Source organism: Lampetra fluviatilis, chromosome 30, assembly GCF_964198595.1.
Source record: "Lampetra fluviatilis chromosome 30, kcLamFluv1.1, whole genome shotgun sequence".
Taxonomy (NCBI): domain Eukaryota; kingdom Metazoa; phylum Chordata; class Hyperoartia; order Petromyzontiformes; family Petromyzontidae; genus Lampetra; species Lampetra fluviatilis.
This window is the reverse complement of record NC_136304.1, coordinates 6,587,394-6,603,771: the sequence shown is the minus strand read 5'-3', so window position 1 is coordinate 6,603,771 and position 16,378 is coordinate 6,587,394. Positions and strand designations below refer to the sequence as shown.

Sequence of the window (16,378 nt, the reverse complement as noted above, 5' to 3'; positions counted from 1 at the left end):
GTGGCCATCAGAGCTCGACATTGGTTATTTGGCAAGAATAGAGTGGGTGGGTGGAAGAGTGACTTGGGTGGATGGGTAGGTGAGTGGGTGAGTGAGTGGGCGAGTGGGGGAGCTGGAGAGTGACATGGGTGGGTGAGTGAGAGAGTGAGGTGGGTGGGTGAGTGAGAGAGTGACATGGGTGGGTGAGTGAGTGGGTGAGTGGGTGGGTAGGTGGGTGGGTGAGTGGGGGAGCTGGAGAGTAACTTTGGTGGGTGGGTGAGTGGGTGGGTGAGTGAGAGAGTGCATGGGTGGGTGAGTGAGTGGGGGAGCTGGAGAGTAACTTGGGCAAGCGAGGGAGCGGGAGTGCGCCTTGCGTGCGCGTTGAGCGATGCCGCGCTACGCCCAGCGGAGGTCGTCGCATGAGTGTTGGTAAGCGCGGCTGCCATTGGCTGACGCTTCTGGTTCGATGAAAAGGCGAGCGAACGAAACGGCCTCGGAGTCGCACCGCTCCCATACCAACGGGGAGTCGCACCGCTCCCATACCAACCGCCAACAACGGGGGGACGCGGGACGCACGGGAGCGAGAGAGGAGGAGAGGGAGAGACGGACGCCGACGAGCAGAAGACAAAACGACCCCAGCAGGTTGTCAATCGGCAGCATCTTCGGTCGGCATACGTGGAGCGCGCGCATCTTTTTTGTGTGTTTGTTCGCGTCGCGAGAAGCGCTCACGGCGCGAGAGGGTACGAGACGTGCAGCGGCGTCGACTGCGCATTGATGAATTAAGTCAGCAGCAGCAACAACAAGGCACCGCTGTCGGACACAGGACAAAGATACCCCGGATAGCCTGAGCAGACTTGCGGGGAAAGTTGCTGTTAGCGAGCACACGAGGGAAGGGAGGGGGGGGGGAGGTCCCACACGACGTGGATGGGTAGCCACCAGCGCGGACGACCGCCTTTGTCTTCCGAGTGGCACCAGGTACACATTTGAGGCTGAGTCGACCTAGGGGCGGCCCAGGACCGGTTTGGATAATCGTCACTCGTGAATCTATCTGTGCGGAGCTTGCGTGCTATCTTCTCGACAGCGTTCTCCGTGTATACCACGGACTTGCGTGTGTAGTTGTACAGAACGCGTCCTAGACTCATGGGTTCAACTCCATAGAGGCAACGGCGCCTTTACCGATGTTGATTCAGGGTAGACTTTAGTGCTGTTTTCAGGCTCGTTGTGAAGATATATGGGGCTGTGGCAGCGTTCGTCACTAACTTTTAGAGGGGACACTTTCGCCAATAAGACATCATCAGTGTGTGAGGGCCGTCACGCATTTCAAAACCATTGGGGGTTTGACAACATGATGATGATGATGACGGGGGGTGTTTTCACATTTGTGTATCGTCGCGGGCCTTGCAATGAAGAACACTGGGGGGTAGAGGCTATGGCCGAATAACCTCCCCGACTGCGTCCGGATCTCGGAAGCTCAGCAGGTTTTTAGCCTGGTTAGTAATTGGATGGATGGCCACTACTACCGCCACCACCACCAGAGCTTTGCTGGGTGCTGGTGTAGACCGTGGGCCTGCGAGGTGTGGACAGGGATGTGGCAGTGCTGAATGTCACTCCCCTCGTGCGCAGTGCGTGGGGGTTATGTGCGGTGTCTCCGGGTTTTCCTCGACACACGAAGCCAAAAGTTAAACTAAAACTAGAAACTAATAAAAATTTTTTTTTTACCAGTTAAGGCTATCACAAATGATAACTCAGCGAAGTCGCTTATCAAGTGGACATCTGTAGCAGACACATCTTGAAAACGGACGTTGATTCTAAATGTGAGTGGGGGGGGGGAGGACCGGGAGAAAACTCCACGCGGTCACGGGGAGAACACGCAAACTCCAAATATGCGGGCGTCAGGGTTGGAATCGAACGCACAACCTCCTGTAAACCAGACGAGGTAGTTAACTTCATTAGTCATAATCAGAATATTTATTTAATAGCCTTTTGCCCGTCCTAGGACGGAAGCTGTAATATTGAAGATGTACATTTACGTGTTTTTGTGTGATTGTAAATGTTTTTGAGGAATTGTTATACGTAAATAAATGTTTCTTAACTTAAAAAATGAAAATAAGGACTTTGGAATATTTCTGGGTCTATGATATTTCGTGTGAATCTCTTATCACTATTCCAAAGGTTTCCCTGCAGTTGGCTATCCTTGATGAACACTTTGATCCGCTGAGGATTTTTAGATCTAGACAGAGCCACGTACAACTGTCCATGGGAAAATACGGGTCCATAGAGATAAATACCCACATTTTCAAAAGTCTGACCCTGGCACTTGTTGATCGTCATCGCTTACGCAGGAATTATCAGAATTTGTCGTCGTTTCAGTATGAAAGGAGGAGTGACATCACCTGGAGCTAGGTCGAGTCTCGGGATGAAGACGATTTCACCTCGGTTGCATTCCGATACAATCTCTGCGGTGATGAAGTTCTTTTGTAATGATTTTACCATCAAACGCGTTCCATTGCAAAGACCGTTCTTCTTCGGGTTCAGATTTCGTAAGCAGCATGATGATAACGCCCGTTATCATCAGTGCCAATGTGTGTGGCGGCATTCCTGAAGGCGTTTGATCGTGAAGAAATTCTGGAGGGTGATTCAATGCGTCCGCAGGATCTTCCGACACGATCGAGTCAGAGCTGTAATAAATTCGGAGATCTCCCTACAGCTGTGTGATGATGTTTCGGTTCATTTCGAGAGTGTCCCTGTTTGATAGGTGGCAAAATTGCTCCTTTCGCAAGCTCTTCGGCAGGAATGTTGCAAGTTCTGACCGTAAATTGCGGTGACCAGATCATCAACCGTTTTCATTCGAGGTGGAATTTCAATGGAACCTAACGGCACTCCAGATATCTCGGGCAAAGTTCCCAAGCCAACTTTCAGCAGCCAATTGTTACGCTCATTTTGACCATCACTCCGAAGGTTTGCCGTGAGAGTCAATTTGGTAAAAAGCTGCCATAATATTACGCTGGATTTGATGCAGCACTCGGTGACATCAACACGGGTGCCTTTTGATACGACCGGCAAAGTTTGTATGAAGTCGCCACCGATTACGACGACTTTTGCACCAAACGGCCGTAGAATCTGCATGATTTTCGCGCAACAGCTGATCGATGCATCGAAGGCCATGCTTTGTCAGCATCGTCATTTCGTCAATGATGATGAGCGAATCTTGTCGTAGCGTTTCGCCTTCTGGCGAATTCGGTCCCATCGACGAAGAAGATGTGTCGAGGAGGGGAACTGGAAGCTTGAATCCTCCGTGCACAGTTCGTCCGCCTTTCAGTAAAGTCGCTGCGATTCCAGTGGTCGCAAAAGGAAGCGCGATTTGACCTTTAACACGAACAAATGAGAGCAGCGTGGAGTACCAAAAAGTCTTTCCAGAGGCGCCAGGACCATCTAAGTAGAAAAGTCTCTTGTGGGCATGCTCATCGTCGACAGCTCTCATTATTGCTGTGAAAGCTTCAAACTGTTGCCCATTAAGGGAGCGAATTCTCGTTTCAGCTTCTTGTTGTTCTTGCGCTGCGCCGTACAGCTGAACTTCGATTGGATGTCCTATCGGTTGTGGAATATCAATTGATGCGTGCAGAGCCATGTTCAATGCAGCAGTTTCGTCATGACGCCGTAGATAATCCAGCGACATGTCAAGAGAATGCTTGTTCCACAACTCGCCAGCGTTTGTTTAGTTTAACCATAATTTAGAAGCAAAAATTTGACTCACCTTTTGTTTCAAGTGCTGAAGAAATAAATAAAGACACGAAAAGCACTTTGTTGCTGCGTATAATTATTTATTTGAGAAAATTTCAATACAGAAACGTAAACTTTAAAGAGAATTTGCGTAACAAAAATGTTTCTCCGCTCGACCTGGGGGAGTGTAAAAATCCACCCGCTCATGATTATTTTATTATTAATGACGGGGGGGGGGGGGGTGCAGCGTGTGGAATGACGTCACGCGCGTTACACACATTTCTATTATAGTAGTAATATTGGATTCATCCGAAGACCCACAAAGCTCTTTTTCTCACAGATGACATTGTTCCTCTATACATTCACCCACGTCGCAATTACACGGATGCATACACGTAAGGGAATGTTTTCTTTTTTCAAGTTGACCCAAACGTTGGGGGGGGGGGGGGGGTGGGGAGGAGGGGTGCGTCTTACTTTCCGGTGCGTCTTATAATTCGGAGAAAACGGTGTTCCCGCAGAGCACGGAGCCCCGCGTCCGTGGCTGGCAGCCATGGACGCCGTGAGACGCGAGGAGGAGGAGGAGGAGCGGGGTGAGAAGAGGGCCGATGTGGAGCCAGTGAAATTCCAGATCAGGAGGATCGAGCGACGGAACATCTTCGTGACGCAGCTCGGGGAAGGAAGGTGCCCGCGTCGCGTGTACCGTGCTGTGTGCCGAGGTCGGTGCTCAGCCAACAGCACTTGCCCCAACATGCTGTTAAGGCTCTACGGGGGATCTTTGTCTTTGTAGTGCGCCGTACCGTGCACCCCCCCCTCCACCGTGTTATCACAAAGCAAGAGTTGGGGGAGGGGGGTTCACGATTTAACCCGATCGATATGTTACCCTATTTTCATGGCTTTATTGACACCGTGCACAAGTTTGTGGTGCGTATTACTTTCTGCGGCGTCTTATAATGCGGACAAAACGGCAATAGGCGCTCGCTAACAGCACTTTATTCTGGGGTGGGGGGGGAGGGAGTCGTTTGACGGTATTCCTGGGCTTGATGCACACCGCCCCTGACAAGCGATGTATGAAAGTATTATGGTGCCTGCTATTAACCCACTCAGCCACAAACGAGCACCTCGGCACGACGTTCGAATATCGGCGCAACCGTGCGTGGTTCTGACCGCCGCTCTTCCCTTCACGTGGTGTGTGCAAGCCTTAAACATCACTTGCCACTTGCTCGGTCTGTAAGCCTGAACGCGGGGTCGTTGCCTCTATAAAGCTCCACGGGGGGGGGACTTTTGTCTTTATTTTTTGTACATATGTGGAAATTGTCAGCCAGTATAAGGATGTCATCATCATCGGCAGCATCCTTCCTTCCTTCACTTGACACACGAGGCCCATACATAGACGCGCGAGGGCTTCTAAATTCAATGACATAATCACTAAGTTCCTATTCGCGACTTCCCATGAGGAAGAATGTATGTGCAGCAACGCTCTAGAATTAATCACGTTCGCCATGACGTAATGAGAGAGGCTGTCATTTACTAAAGCTATTACTGTTTTATTTTTTATTTGACCAGGTAAGGCGCATTGAGCTATTGTAGCTCTTTTTCAGAAGTAACCTGGCCACAAAGAATAGCCCACCGAAGTGGCTCTAAACGCGTGATGTCGATTCTACATGTGGAAGGAAAAACCGGGGGACCCGGAGAAAAATTCACGCGACCAAGGGGAGAACATGCAAACTCCAAATATACAAGAGTCAGAGTCGGGATTAGACCTATGACCTCCTGTATCGCAGGCAAGGTCGTTAACATCTAAACCACCACGGTGTCATTGACACAGTCACGTGATGACTCGAGCAATAACGTCTCTTATTTTATAACATTACAGTTGTTAATGTAACTCTTATTTTATAGCATGTGGTAGCATCAAATACGACATGATTCCTTGTAAGAGGTGTCAGTTTGGTGTTTTAACATCTTAACACCTGTTTTGTTGCCAGAAAAAAGGGGGAAATATTATTATAATAACATACATTTCTTATCATGTTACAGTATGTTATCGTTCTTTTTCCATTAAAAACGATAGTCCCATATAAGTGTTCATATTTTTTGGAAGCACCCTTTATATCACTTTTCTCCAACAGTCTATGAACTACACGGTTGATCTTTGCTCTGTTTATGGATATAGTTATGTTGATCGTTTTTTTTTGCAGAGATGAAGATGAAAACATCAAAAGATTTCCAGTCGTCAAAGAGGTAAAAATCATCTATCCACCTCCATCATCTCCACCATCATCATCAACATCTCAACATCAACATCGTCGTCTCTATGTGGCAGTTACAATGAGCATCGCGTGGTGAGGGGTGCACCAATCGTGGTTGGCTTATGGAAATACTGGTTCCCGACAAAGGAATGTGGACTTTCCAACATTGGCACGGGCGAGTACCGACGGCATTATTTGTGCAGGATATCACTTTTTTGTACAGGAAATGACTTTGGCTTGCATACCAAATGGACCCACGATCTGATTAATGCTCAGCTTATCAGTTATTTAATTGCGTACTTCCCATTATTTTTTCACCATCTGCCTCCCCCCTCTCTCCCCCCTCTACCCCCCCCGCTACTTCCCCAGGGCCCCTCCCGCCTACTCGAGGCCCCTAGGGCTGCACCCCAGGAGACCCTGCTCCTGCGACGGGAGGTAGAACGGCGGCGCATCGAAGCGGAGCTGGAGGAGGCTCGTGGGAGGTTTCGCCGGCGCATGGAGGAGTGCGGGGCGCGCGGGCGCCAGCTGCAGCAGCGGCGCAGAGAGGTCAGCGAACGCCGGCTAATATGGGTTCGATTCCCGGCCGTGGTTTAATGTCGGCAGGCGGATGGTATCCAGAACTAGTCGTCGGTCAACTGATGCGGCGTGCAAAAATATCGGCACTGGAAAGACAAGCTTGGCGTTCACCAACTCACCACCCTTGTGTGGCCGTGCCAGCCTTAATAGGCGCTCACTAACTCACTTGCCCCAACAGTCTGTTAATGGTACATTGGGGATCTTTTTTGTTTGTATTTGAGGGCACGCGGCTTCATTAAGGCACGTGGGACATGGGGCAAGAGGAAATAGAGTGTGCCTATGTGTTATAGGGAGCGGTAGTGTAGCGGTTAGCGCGCTACGCTATAATCCTGGCGACCCGGGTTCGATTGCCGCTCACGGCCAACACCGGTGATGATTATCTGAACCGGTCCCGGGCCTCCCCTAGGTCGACTCAGCCTCAAATGAGTACCTGGTGCGGTATTTAAACATCGCCACTAGGGAGACAAAGGCGGTCGGGCGTGGTGCTGGCCACCCACCCCCTCGTGTACCGTTCTGGCCTTCATAGGTGCTCGCTAACAGCACTTGCCCCTACAGTCTATTGAGGCTATATGGGGGATCTTTGTTATCTTTGTGTCTGCTAAGGCTCTACGGGGATCTTTGTCGGTGTGTATACACACGTGCATCTATGCGTGTGTATCGTGTGTGTATCGTGTGCGTGTGTGCGTGCGTGCGTGTGCACACGCGCAGGAAGAGGACCGCGCGCTGCAGCTGCAGCAGGTTCTGCGTGAGCAGGACGCGCGCACGCGGCGTGCGCTCACGCGCCAGCGGAAGGAGCGCGTGGAGACGGAGGCGGCGCGAGGCGAAGCGGAGCGGCTGCGCGAGCTCCTGATGCAGCTGCAGCGCAGGTGACGCCTCCTCCTCCTCCTGCTGCAGCTGCAGCTGCTGCAGGTGGTGACCCCTGAGCCCATGAATCCTCTGATCTGACTCCTGCTGCAGGTGAACCCTCATCTGAAGCATCAGCTGTAGGTGACCTCTTACCTCCAGCCGACCTGTCCACTGATGAAGGTGACCCATTTTCTTGGTTCTTTCGGTAAAGTCACGTAGAAGGGAAATAATAAAATAATAAAAATAAAACATAATAAAATAATTCTCACGACGTTTCGGCCACAACGCAAGCAGCCGTCCTCAGGTGAAGTCACGTAGAAGGGAGGACGGCTGCTTGCGTTGTGGCCGAAATGTTGTGAGAATAATTTTATTATGTTTTATTTTTATTATTTTATTATTTCCATTCTACGTGACTTTACCGAAAGAACCAAGAAGATGAATCCCTGCAGTCACGAAAGCTTTAAATCGAAATTTAAGGTGACCCATTGTCTGAAGTCTTCCTGTCTACGAAGCAAGGTGACTGCTTATCTGGAGAATAAAAAAGATACAATACGTCGTGGATTCATATCGCAATATCTAAATGCGTCCACATCTGACCATGCTGCACAGCAACAGTGGGCATGTGCGAATTGACAAGGCACTTTAACTTAATTTCAAGCGGTGGCAGCAGCTGTCACGTGCGTTATTTCATCTGGAATTGATTTTACCTGCAACAGCGGCACTGGCTCGGCACAGAACTACAAGCGATGGGACGTCCCTCTGGTGAAACTCCACATGTGGCCCAATGTCGACCGAGTGTAGGATGCAGTGCGGTTACTCCGCAGTAGCCCACAGGAGGCTACCGAGCCCTTGATTAGTAATTTCTTCTGCATGGTACCCATTCTGCAGCTCTGTGCCCCCTGAGCGGCGATTCACGGGTTGTGAGCCGCTGGATTAAACGTTGACGTTGATCTGTTCCCTCCGCCGGGTTGCAGGTGCCAGAAGCTTCAGAGGGCCACGGGCAGGTGCAAGGTGTACGAGGATTTCCTCAAAGATGCTCTCGATCGCTTCCCCGAAGGTCTGCAGCTCCCTCCAGCTGCCAATGTCCATCGCCATAATCACTATCACCGTCATCAGCCATGATCAGTGCACTATTGGATGAAGGTCTTTGCCAAGTGGTCGCCATCTCCTGATAGGCCCACAATGCCTCGGGTGAGCGCCCACCTGGGCAGAGGCGGCAGGTGCTCATGTGAATTATTAATTGTGAAGTCATGGGAGCCAACCGACAACGTGGGTGGTCGTGGCGCATCGTCTTTCATCGAGTCCCGTTGCGCTCGCTGATGCGACGCACCAACGTGTGCAGTGCCGTCTCGGGACACTGCAGTCATCTGGCACAATAGCACGCAACCACCTACGTTCAGAAACGGCAATACAGTATTTTCAACAAATTATTTCTGCAGTGGCTCTCGTTCGGAATTAACTCCACCCTGCCATTCTAAACGCGGAATTTCCACCGGCTGTCACTGGAACGATGGTTGATTGGGTGCTTTGTAAATTAACGAGTTGATGAAATGTTTTTTTGATTCATGAAATTTAGAACTGAGTTGGCCCATGGCCACATTTGTGGCAGTAAAGATTTGCTGCCTGCTGCAGGTCATGCTTGATGGTTGTAGGCAGATCGTGTGCATGGTTTCTGCTGGAGGGGGGCGAGGGGACGCACCTGGGTGCGGTGGTGCTGGCGCAGGGCAAGGAGCCGCTCCTCGGCAGCGCGGCAGCCTATCTCGGCCCCTCTCCTTCCTTCTAGATTTGAAGCTTTCGTGACTGCAAGGATTCATACTCTTAGTTCTTTCGGTAAAGTCACGTAGGTAAAAAATGAAATTAAAATTAATAAAAATAAAACAATAAAATCACGACGTTTCGGAGGCAACACAAGTTGCTGTGACGGTCCCACCTGATGACGGAGACTTGTGTTGCCTCCGAAACGCCGTGATTTTATTGTTTTATTTTTATTAATTTTAATTTCATTTTTTACCTACGTGACATTATCGAAAGAACTAAGAGTACCTCTCCTTCCTCTCTATGCCCCGCCCCTTTTCTCTTTAGGCTCCTCCCCCTTCTTCTTTAGGCCCCGCCTCTTTCTGTGTCGGCCCCGCCCCTTCCTCCAGGACACAGACTTCAGCTTGTTTGGGCAGTCGTGGGAGTTAGGGAAGGTGGGGGGGGTATGCACCCAGTAGTAGGTAGTGGTGTGTGTGTTGGGACAGCAGAGATGAATTCACCACCACAACCAAAATTGCTCTGAAAGTAGCGATATGCATGTTGAACTTCTTTCGCACCATACGTAGCCAACCATGCTAATCGTAGGTGAGGGGTAAGGACAACTATATAACAACATATTTGATTGTTTGACCGCATCGTGGTGGCGCAGGGGATGTGGGCGGCGATGGCCACGACACCTCCGGCCTCATCCGTCGCCACACGGGGCTAGAGGCGGCGAGGGTGGCTCTGCTCGGCCGCCTGGGAGACCTGGGACGTGATCTGGAGCAGGCTCAGCTCCAACTCGCGCAGCTCACACGCGGCTTCAGCCACACAAGCATGGTGGGGCCACGGGGGTGGGGTCACTGTGGGTCAAAGTGGGGTGAGGGTGGGATCACAGTGGAGTGATGAGGGTGATGGTAGGGTGGGGTCACGGTGGGGTCACACGGGTGGGGTCACGTGGGTGGGGTCATGGTGGGGGTGACTGTGAAAGTGGGATGAGGGTAGCGTCATGGTGGGGTTCTCGTCACACACAAATGTACCATCTCTCTCGCCCACTCATGCTCTTCCTCCGTCTCTCTGTCTCTCACTCATGCTCTTCCTCCGTCTCGCTCTCTCTGTCTCTGTCTCTCACTCATGCTCTTCCTCCGTCTCTCTGTCTCTCACTCATGCTCTTCCTCCGTCTCGCTCTCTCTGTCTCTCACTCATGCTCTTCCTCCGTCTCGCTCTCTCTCTGTCTCTCACTCATGCTCTTCCTCCGTCTCTCTGTCTCTCACTCATGCTCTTCCTCCGTCTCGCTCTCTCTCTGTCTCTCACTCATGCTCTTCCTCCGTCTCTCTGTCTCTCACTCATGCTCTTCCTCCGTCTCGCTCTCTCTCTGTCTCTCACTCATGCTCTTCCTCCGTCTCTCTGTCTCTCACTCATGCTCTTCCTCCGTCTCGCTCTCTCTCTGTCTCTCACTCATGCTCTTCCTCCGTCTCTCTGTCTCTCACTCATGCTCTTCCTCCGTCTCGCTCTCTCTCTGTCTCTCACTCATGCTCTTCCTCCGTCTCTCTGTCTCTCACTCATGCTCTTCCTCCGTCTCGCTCTCTCTCTGTCTCTCACTCATGCTCTTCCTCCGTCTCGCTCTCTCTCTGTTTCTCACTCATGCTCTTCCTCCGTCTCGCTCTCTCTCTCTCTGTCTCTCACTCATGCTCTTCGGCCATCTCGCTCTCTCTCTCTGTTTCTCACTCATGCTCTTCCTCCGACTCGCTCTCTCTGTCTCTCACTCATGCTCTTCCTCCGTCTCTCTCTCTCTCTCTCTGTCTCTGTCTCTCACTCATGCAGATGACCCACGGGGAGATGTCTGAGCTGCGCTCCCGGAGGGAGCGAGCGCAGGAGCGCTGCCGCGCTGCCGAGGAGCGGCTCCTTGCCCTGCGCCAGCACCACCGCACCCAGGTGCGTCCCCTCGCCCCCCTCCAGCAGAAACCATGCACATGATCTGCCTACAACCATCAAGCATGACCTCTCCACTGCTGATTATGATGCTGCCGATGTCGAGAATTAACACTGATGTACGTCCTGGATCTGCACAACAGGGCCAGGAGTTGGGCGCAATGCTGATGGCGATTGATAACCTGGCGGAGAGCTGCTACCTACGTCAATATGGCTCATTGCAGGACATGGACTCCTTCTCCAAGCTAGACATGGTCCAGGTGAGATCACACGATCACAGGTGTGTGTGAGTGGACGATGCAGGCGTATTGAGGTGCAGGTGTGATCACGTGATCCAGATGTGTTTAGACACAGGTGTGTGCCCACATGGTACAGGTTTGAGCAAACGATGCAGGTGTGTATGCGATAACGTAATCCTGGTGGACTCACAAGCTACAGTTATGTCGATACACAGGTGTGGTCACATGATGCAGCTATAATTACATTGTGATTTATTTCTTGGTTTTAGATTTCGAAATGGAATCACGAACAAAATAATCAGCAGTGGGACAATGGGACAGATCGGCAGGCTTCTGCTCGTGATGACCGTCCAGGAGGCGTTATTATGAAACGCTATTTAACGAGACACAAACCCTTAAATTAGGGCGTGGGCACAAAAACAGTTTTTAGCAGAGTTCTGCAAAAATAACATGGCCCTGAAACAAACGTCTGGGAGGAAGGAGTAAAAAAAACAATCCTTGAAAATACCAAAACGACCCGCGCGGTTGATTGTAAATGTGCGTTCAATGACAATTAATAAAGTCAGTACAACCCCTGGGCCCTTCTATTCGTGGCATTTCCTCCACTGGCCAAGGGTCCCCAGTGGAGGTGAGTACCATCATCATTGCCAGCCATGATCAATCCACTGCTGGATGAAGGCCTCCCCAAGTTGTCGCCATTCCTCCATTACTCGTGAGCCTGCAATGTAACATTCCCTATTGCTTGTGCGCAAACTGACTTCATCACTCCATCTCCGCGGGCGCGGAGAGGGGGTAAGGACATCCGCTTTGGCGATAAATATTCCTTCCCTTGGCTACCCCTCCATCTCTTGCTCACAGGCCACCATCGCTTCTCTAGCAAGGTGTCCGGGCTCGTGGGCTATCTCAGCGGTCGCCGGCTCAGTGCGCCTGACCCTCTGCGTCCACCCGCCTGCCCGCTTCCACTGAAGTTGTCGTTGGCCTCTTTCGCGTAACGCAGGAGTGCCTGCTCGAGAGGATGGAGGTGCTGCGCGCCGTGCGCTCCGTCCGCCATGCCGCACCGTCGGCGTCCAGCGACCGCTCCCGCAAGACGGAGCCGTGGGGACCCCGGGCCCCCCGGAGCTCGGCCCCCGCGGGGAGCCTCCCTCGCCCGCCACTGCCCCCCGTGTCAGGCCAGGGAGGACGGTCAGGCAGGCAGGGGAGCACGCGGGCGTTGGTGAAGTTAACTATTCCTGCTGTGAAATAGGGCCTTGCCCTTGCGCGGTTACGCTCGCTGATCCTTCTGGGTGGGTTATCGTGGTTGTGCCACGTGGCTTTCCGATGTGTTATTGAGTTGTTCCGCGTGTGGTTCGGCACGATATTTAATTTCCTAAGAACGTGGAGCAAAACGTCAGATGATCGAGCCCGAAAGAAACTTCATATGTCACTGAGCAGTAGACATAGAATTGTCAGTTCAGTGTTTTTTTTACATTTCAGAACTCTTAAGAGGTAACCGCGTGGCTGAGCGGTCAGAGGGCTGAGCTGGCACATCCAAACAAGAGCCACGATAGAAATAAATATTTTATACATTTCACTGTTTCTCAGTATAGATGTGTGTGTGTTTGCGCGATGTGTTTCGTGATTTGAGAAGGTATTGGAATTGCAGAGATCGGCTATTTAGCATTTCCCGTAATATTTATGAGAATGTGTTGTTGAGTTTGAGAATGGTCATGAACATTAAAGTGATCAGCATTATTGTGCCTCTGACAAGAACACTGTAAATCTCATCAGATCTCAGAAGTTTAGCAGCCTGGAGCATGGTTTTCTTTTTCACCTGGATTGGTCACTACCCACCAGGGCTTCTTCCCAGGTGCTGTAGGTGCGAGGCTGCGAGGTGTGACCAGTACTGAGTGTCTTCTCCTCTTATGCAGTGTAAGTGTTCTCCGGTTTCGAAGTGAAACTCGTCACGAGTGGAATTTTGCTAAACTGGCCCAGTCCGGCGAAGAACCCGCACAGAATAAGAGCGCACAACCTCCTGTAAACCAGGCGAGGTGGTTAACATCATTAGTCATCATCAGAATATGTATTTATTCTGGAGGAATCCGATGAGCTATAAAGCTCTTTTTAACAGATGGCTCTACTTTTGAAAGTAATAAAAAAAAATCAATGATCACTATCAAATATAATGCACGTGTTGTCATTTACTCTTGAGTCGGAGCTGATGAGGAATTATCAGGAAATAAACGCGCGAGATATAACGAACAGCAGAGAGATGTCAATGTTCGTGGATGAAGATGAAAAGCACACGACGCTGACGATACGGCGATAGACCGTCGTCGGATCACGGCGCGAAACCTGAAAAACGGCGACACAAACTCAGGACCCACGGATCTTCCCGTGGAAGATAAGCCGGGCAAACCGGATCGTCCCGGTGTAACAAATCAAACTCACGCTCACGCTCACTCACCCACCGATCATTTGCGGTAAAAAAAAAACACAAGTTAGCTATGAAATAACAAAAATATTATCGTAAAACAAAACAACAATATAGATTTATATCATGGGACCTCCTTTGCCTGTACCAAAACATGATAGGTGTTCCCCTTTATTCTGACAACAAAACAGGTGTTAAGATGTTAAAACACCAAACTGAAATATTTTACAAGGAATCATGTCTGCATTAACCACAATGCTTTTGGTTAGAGTGCAAACAAAAACATACTCTGATAATATATATGGCATTGTCCTTGAAACTGATTGGTCCACACCAGAGACAGCTTTCTTTTGAGCCTCGTCTCAAACGGTGTTAGACCAGAGGACGCCAAAATATACAGTTTCAGTTTGGTGTTTTAACATCTTAACACCTAAAACTAGATTCAAAGCTTTCGTGACTGCAAGAATTACTCTTTGGTTCTTTCGGTAACATAGAAATAAATTATTATTATCTTAACACCTGTTTTGTTGCCATAAAAAAGCGGAAAAACCTATTATCATTCTAATATAGATTTAAAAAGTAAACGCGATAAAAAAAAAGTACCGTTGTAAAGACATTTGCTAAAAAATATAAAAGTGTGTAATATAATACAAATTAATATATGAAATAATCTCCCCCGCCCCCCACCGGTGAATCGTGCACACTCAGAGCCCCCCCCCCCTACAGTCTCTCGACCAATTGGCGCACGCTCACACCCCCACCCCCCAGAGCGCGCCTCCTCTCATTGGCTGAGCGAGGCTTAGTGGGCGTGTCCCGCCCCACCCCCCCCACCCACCAACTCAGAGCCGAGGCCACGCGCGGGGCGGTGAGTTTGCCGCTCGCTACCTTGCCTCTCTCTTATCACATTTTAACTCCCTCACCTCAGACAACATCTCATCGTTCATTGTTTAGAATCCATTTTAAAGAGCGTCTTCAATATTTGTGCCCTCCCTATCCACATCCCCTATCCATCTCCCACCCCACCCCCGATAACGCGGTTGTTTGAGACCCGTTCCCCCCCCCCTGTCGCGGTCTGAGGCCTTTCATTCGCCGGGCCCCGACCTCTCTCTTCCCTCCCCAAACCAACCGACCCACCCAGCCCCCACCTCTTGCCTGGCGCCTCGGCCGGGCTACGAGGCGATGGAGGCGGTAGAGCCGCTATCCGAGACGCGGTCGAGGGTTTGCGGGCCCGATTCCCCGGGGGTAGTTGCGGCGGATGGACGCTTTTGGCCCCCGGGAAAATAAAATCCCTTGCAACCCTTTAAACCAACTTTCCTCTGTTTGCCGACCGACGTTTTGATGATTTTATTTGTTGATTGTATTTGTACTCGCACGAAAAAAAACCTGTTTGTTGGGACCAGTTGCTGTTGGTGAATAAGCTGTGGAGTTCGGCGCGTTACACACGCGGACGCGCACGGACACACGTGGGCACAAAGAGACTGAGACGTTTGTGAAGGCAATGTTTTATAAACTGTTCCAGGTGATGTGGTGTGTGATGTACACGTGCGTGCTCGTGCACGTTTCGGCGTAAAGATCTCCCGCGGCGGCCTGCAGACTGCGGGCGAGCACATTATATACAGTGTACTGTGCACTCGTACGTACCAGTGTGGTGAAGTATAGTCGAATAACCCCCCACGATCCAAGGTGTGGAGAGGCCCTCGTCCGGCAGATGTTTGACAAAACGACTACATGTACACACAGACAAAGATCCCTCCTATAGCTTTTCACAGACTGCTGGGACAAGTGCTGTTAGCGAGCACCTATGAAGGCCGGCACGGCACACGATGGAGTAGGTGGCCAGCACCACGTCCGACCGCCTTTGTCTCCCGAGTGACGATGTTTACAGACCGCACCGGGTACTCATTTGAGGCTGAGTCGACTTCGGGGAGGCTCAGGACCGGTTCAGATCATCGTCACTGGTTTTGGCCGTGAGTGGGAATCGAACTCCGGTCACCGGGTTCGTAGCGCAGCGCGCTCACCGCTACACTACCGCTCCCCACACACACAGACATGCATACAACCGAAGATATTCCATGTCTCGTGTTATAGATGATTGGAGCAAGTGCTGTTAGCGAGCACCTATTAAAGACGGAACGCTCAATCGCCTTTGTTTCGGTTGGTGATGTTTTCACGCAAGCGTCAGATATTTGTTTAAGGCCGAGTAGACCTCGGAGAGATCTATGGGAGGTTCAGATACCAAGCCTGGGAATCGAACTCTATGGGCCCTTCTGAAGCACTGCCACCACGGCCGCCGTCATTCGCCACTAGGTGACGGTGACGTCGCCTCGACGGACCTGGTTTTCACCTGAGGACGGCTGCTTGCGTTGTGGCCGAAACGTCGTGAGAATAATTTTATTATGTTTTATTTTTATTATTTTATTACTTCCCTTCTACGTGACTTTACCGAAAGAACCAAGAAGACTGTTGTTGAATTTGAACAAAAAGCAGATGGATTTGGGTCAGGCGTGTTGCTAGCAGACGCGGGGGGGGGGGGATTAATGCTGGTGGTATGAGAGAAGAAACATGTAGTGGAAGAGCGAACCAAGCAGAGATGGATCGATGAACGGCGTGGTGGTGGTGGAATGTACAGTATTGTGAGTGACCGGTCGTATATGATGTACAATATGTAAACTTTTTGGTCCAGGGTTTAAAGA

General features: G+C 50.7%; 2 protein-coding genes across 4 annotated transcripts in view; both read left to right on the top strand.

Annotated features, from left to right (window-relative positions):
- Positions 1 to 309: 309 nt before the first annotated feature.
- CCDC197 (coiled-coil domain containing 197) lies at positions 310 to 13,432 on the top strand. The gene is made up of 10 exons (XM_078870428.1): positions 310 to 621; positions 4,218 to 4,380; positions 5,898 to 5,940; positions 6,318 to 6,494; positions 7,233 to 7,390; positions 8,345 to 8,427; positions 9,775 to 9,944; positions 10,929 to 11,039; positions 11,180 to 11,296; positions 12,273 to 13,432. The coding sequence occupies exons 2-10, from the start codon at positions 4,250 to 4,252 to the stop codon at positions 12,516 to 12,518; spliced, it is 1,236 nt and encodes a 411-aa protein (XP_078726554.1). The 5' UTR covers positions 310 to 621; positions 4,218 to 4,249; the 3' UTR covers positions 12,519 to 13,432.
- Positions 13,433 to 14,523: 1,091 nt separating this feature from the next.
- DICER1 (dicer 1, ribonuclease III) overlaps positions 14,524 to 16,378 on the top strand; it is a 29,195-nt gene continuing 27,340 nt past the window's right edge. The window contains exon 1 of one of the 3 annotated variants that reach the window (XM_078870423.1): positions 14,524 to 14,550. The gene's annotated coding sequence lies outside the window, so the exon portion shown is untranslated. Of the gene's footprint in view, positions 14,551 to 15,854; positions 16,319 to 16,378 lie in introns of those variants that run through there. The other 2 variants (XM_078870426.1, XM_078870424.1) reach the window with 2 other exon arrangements.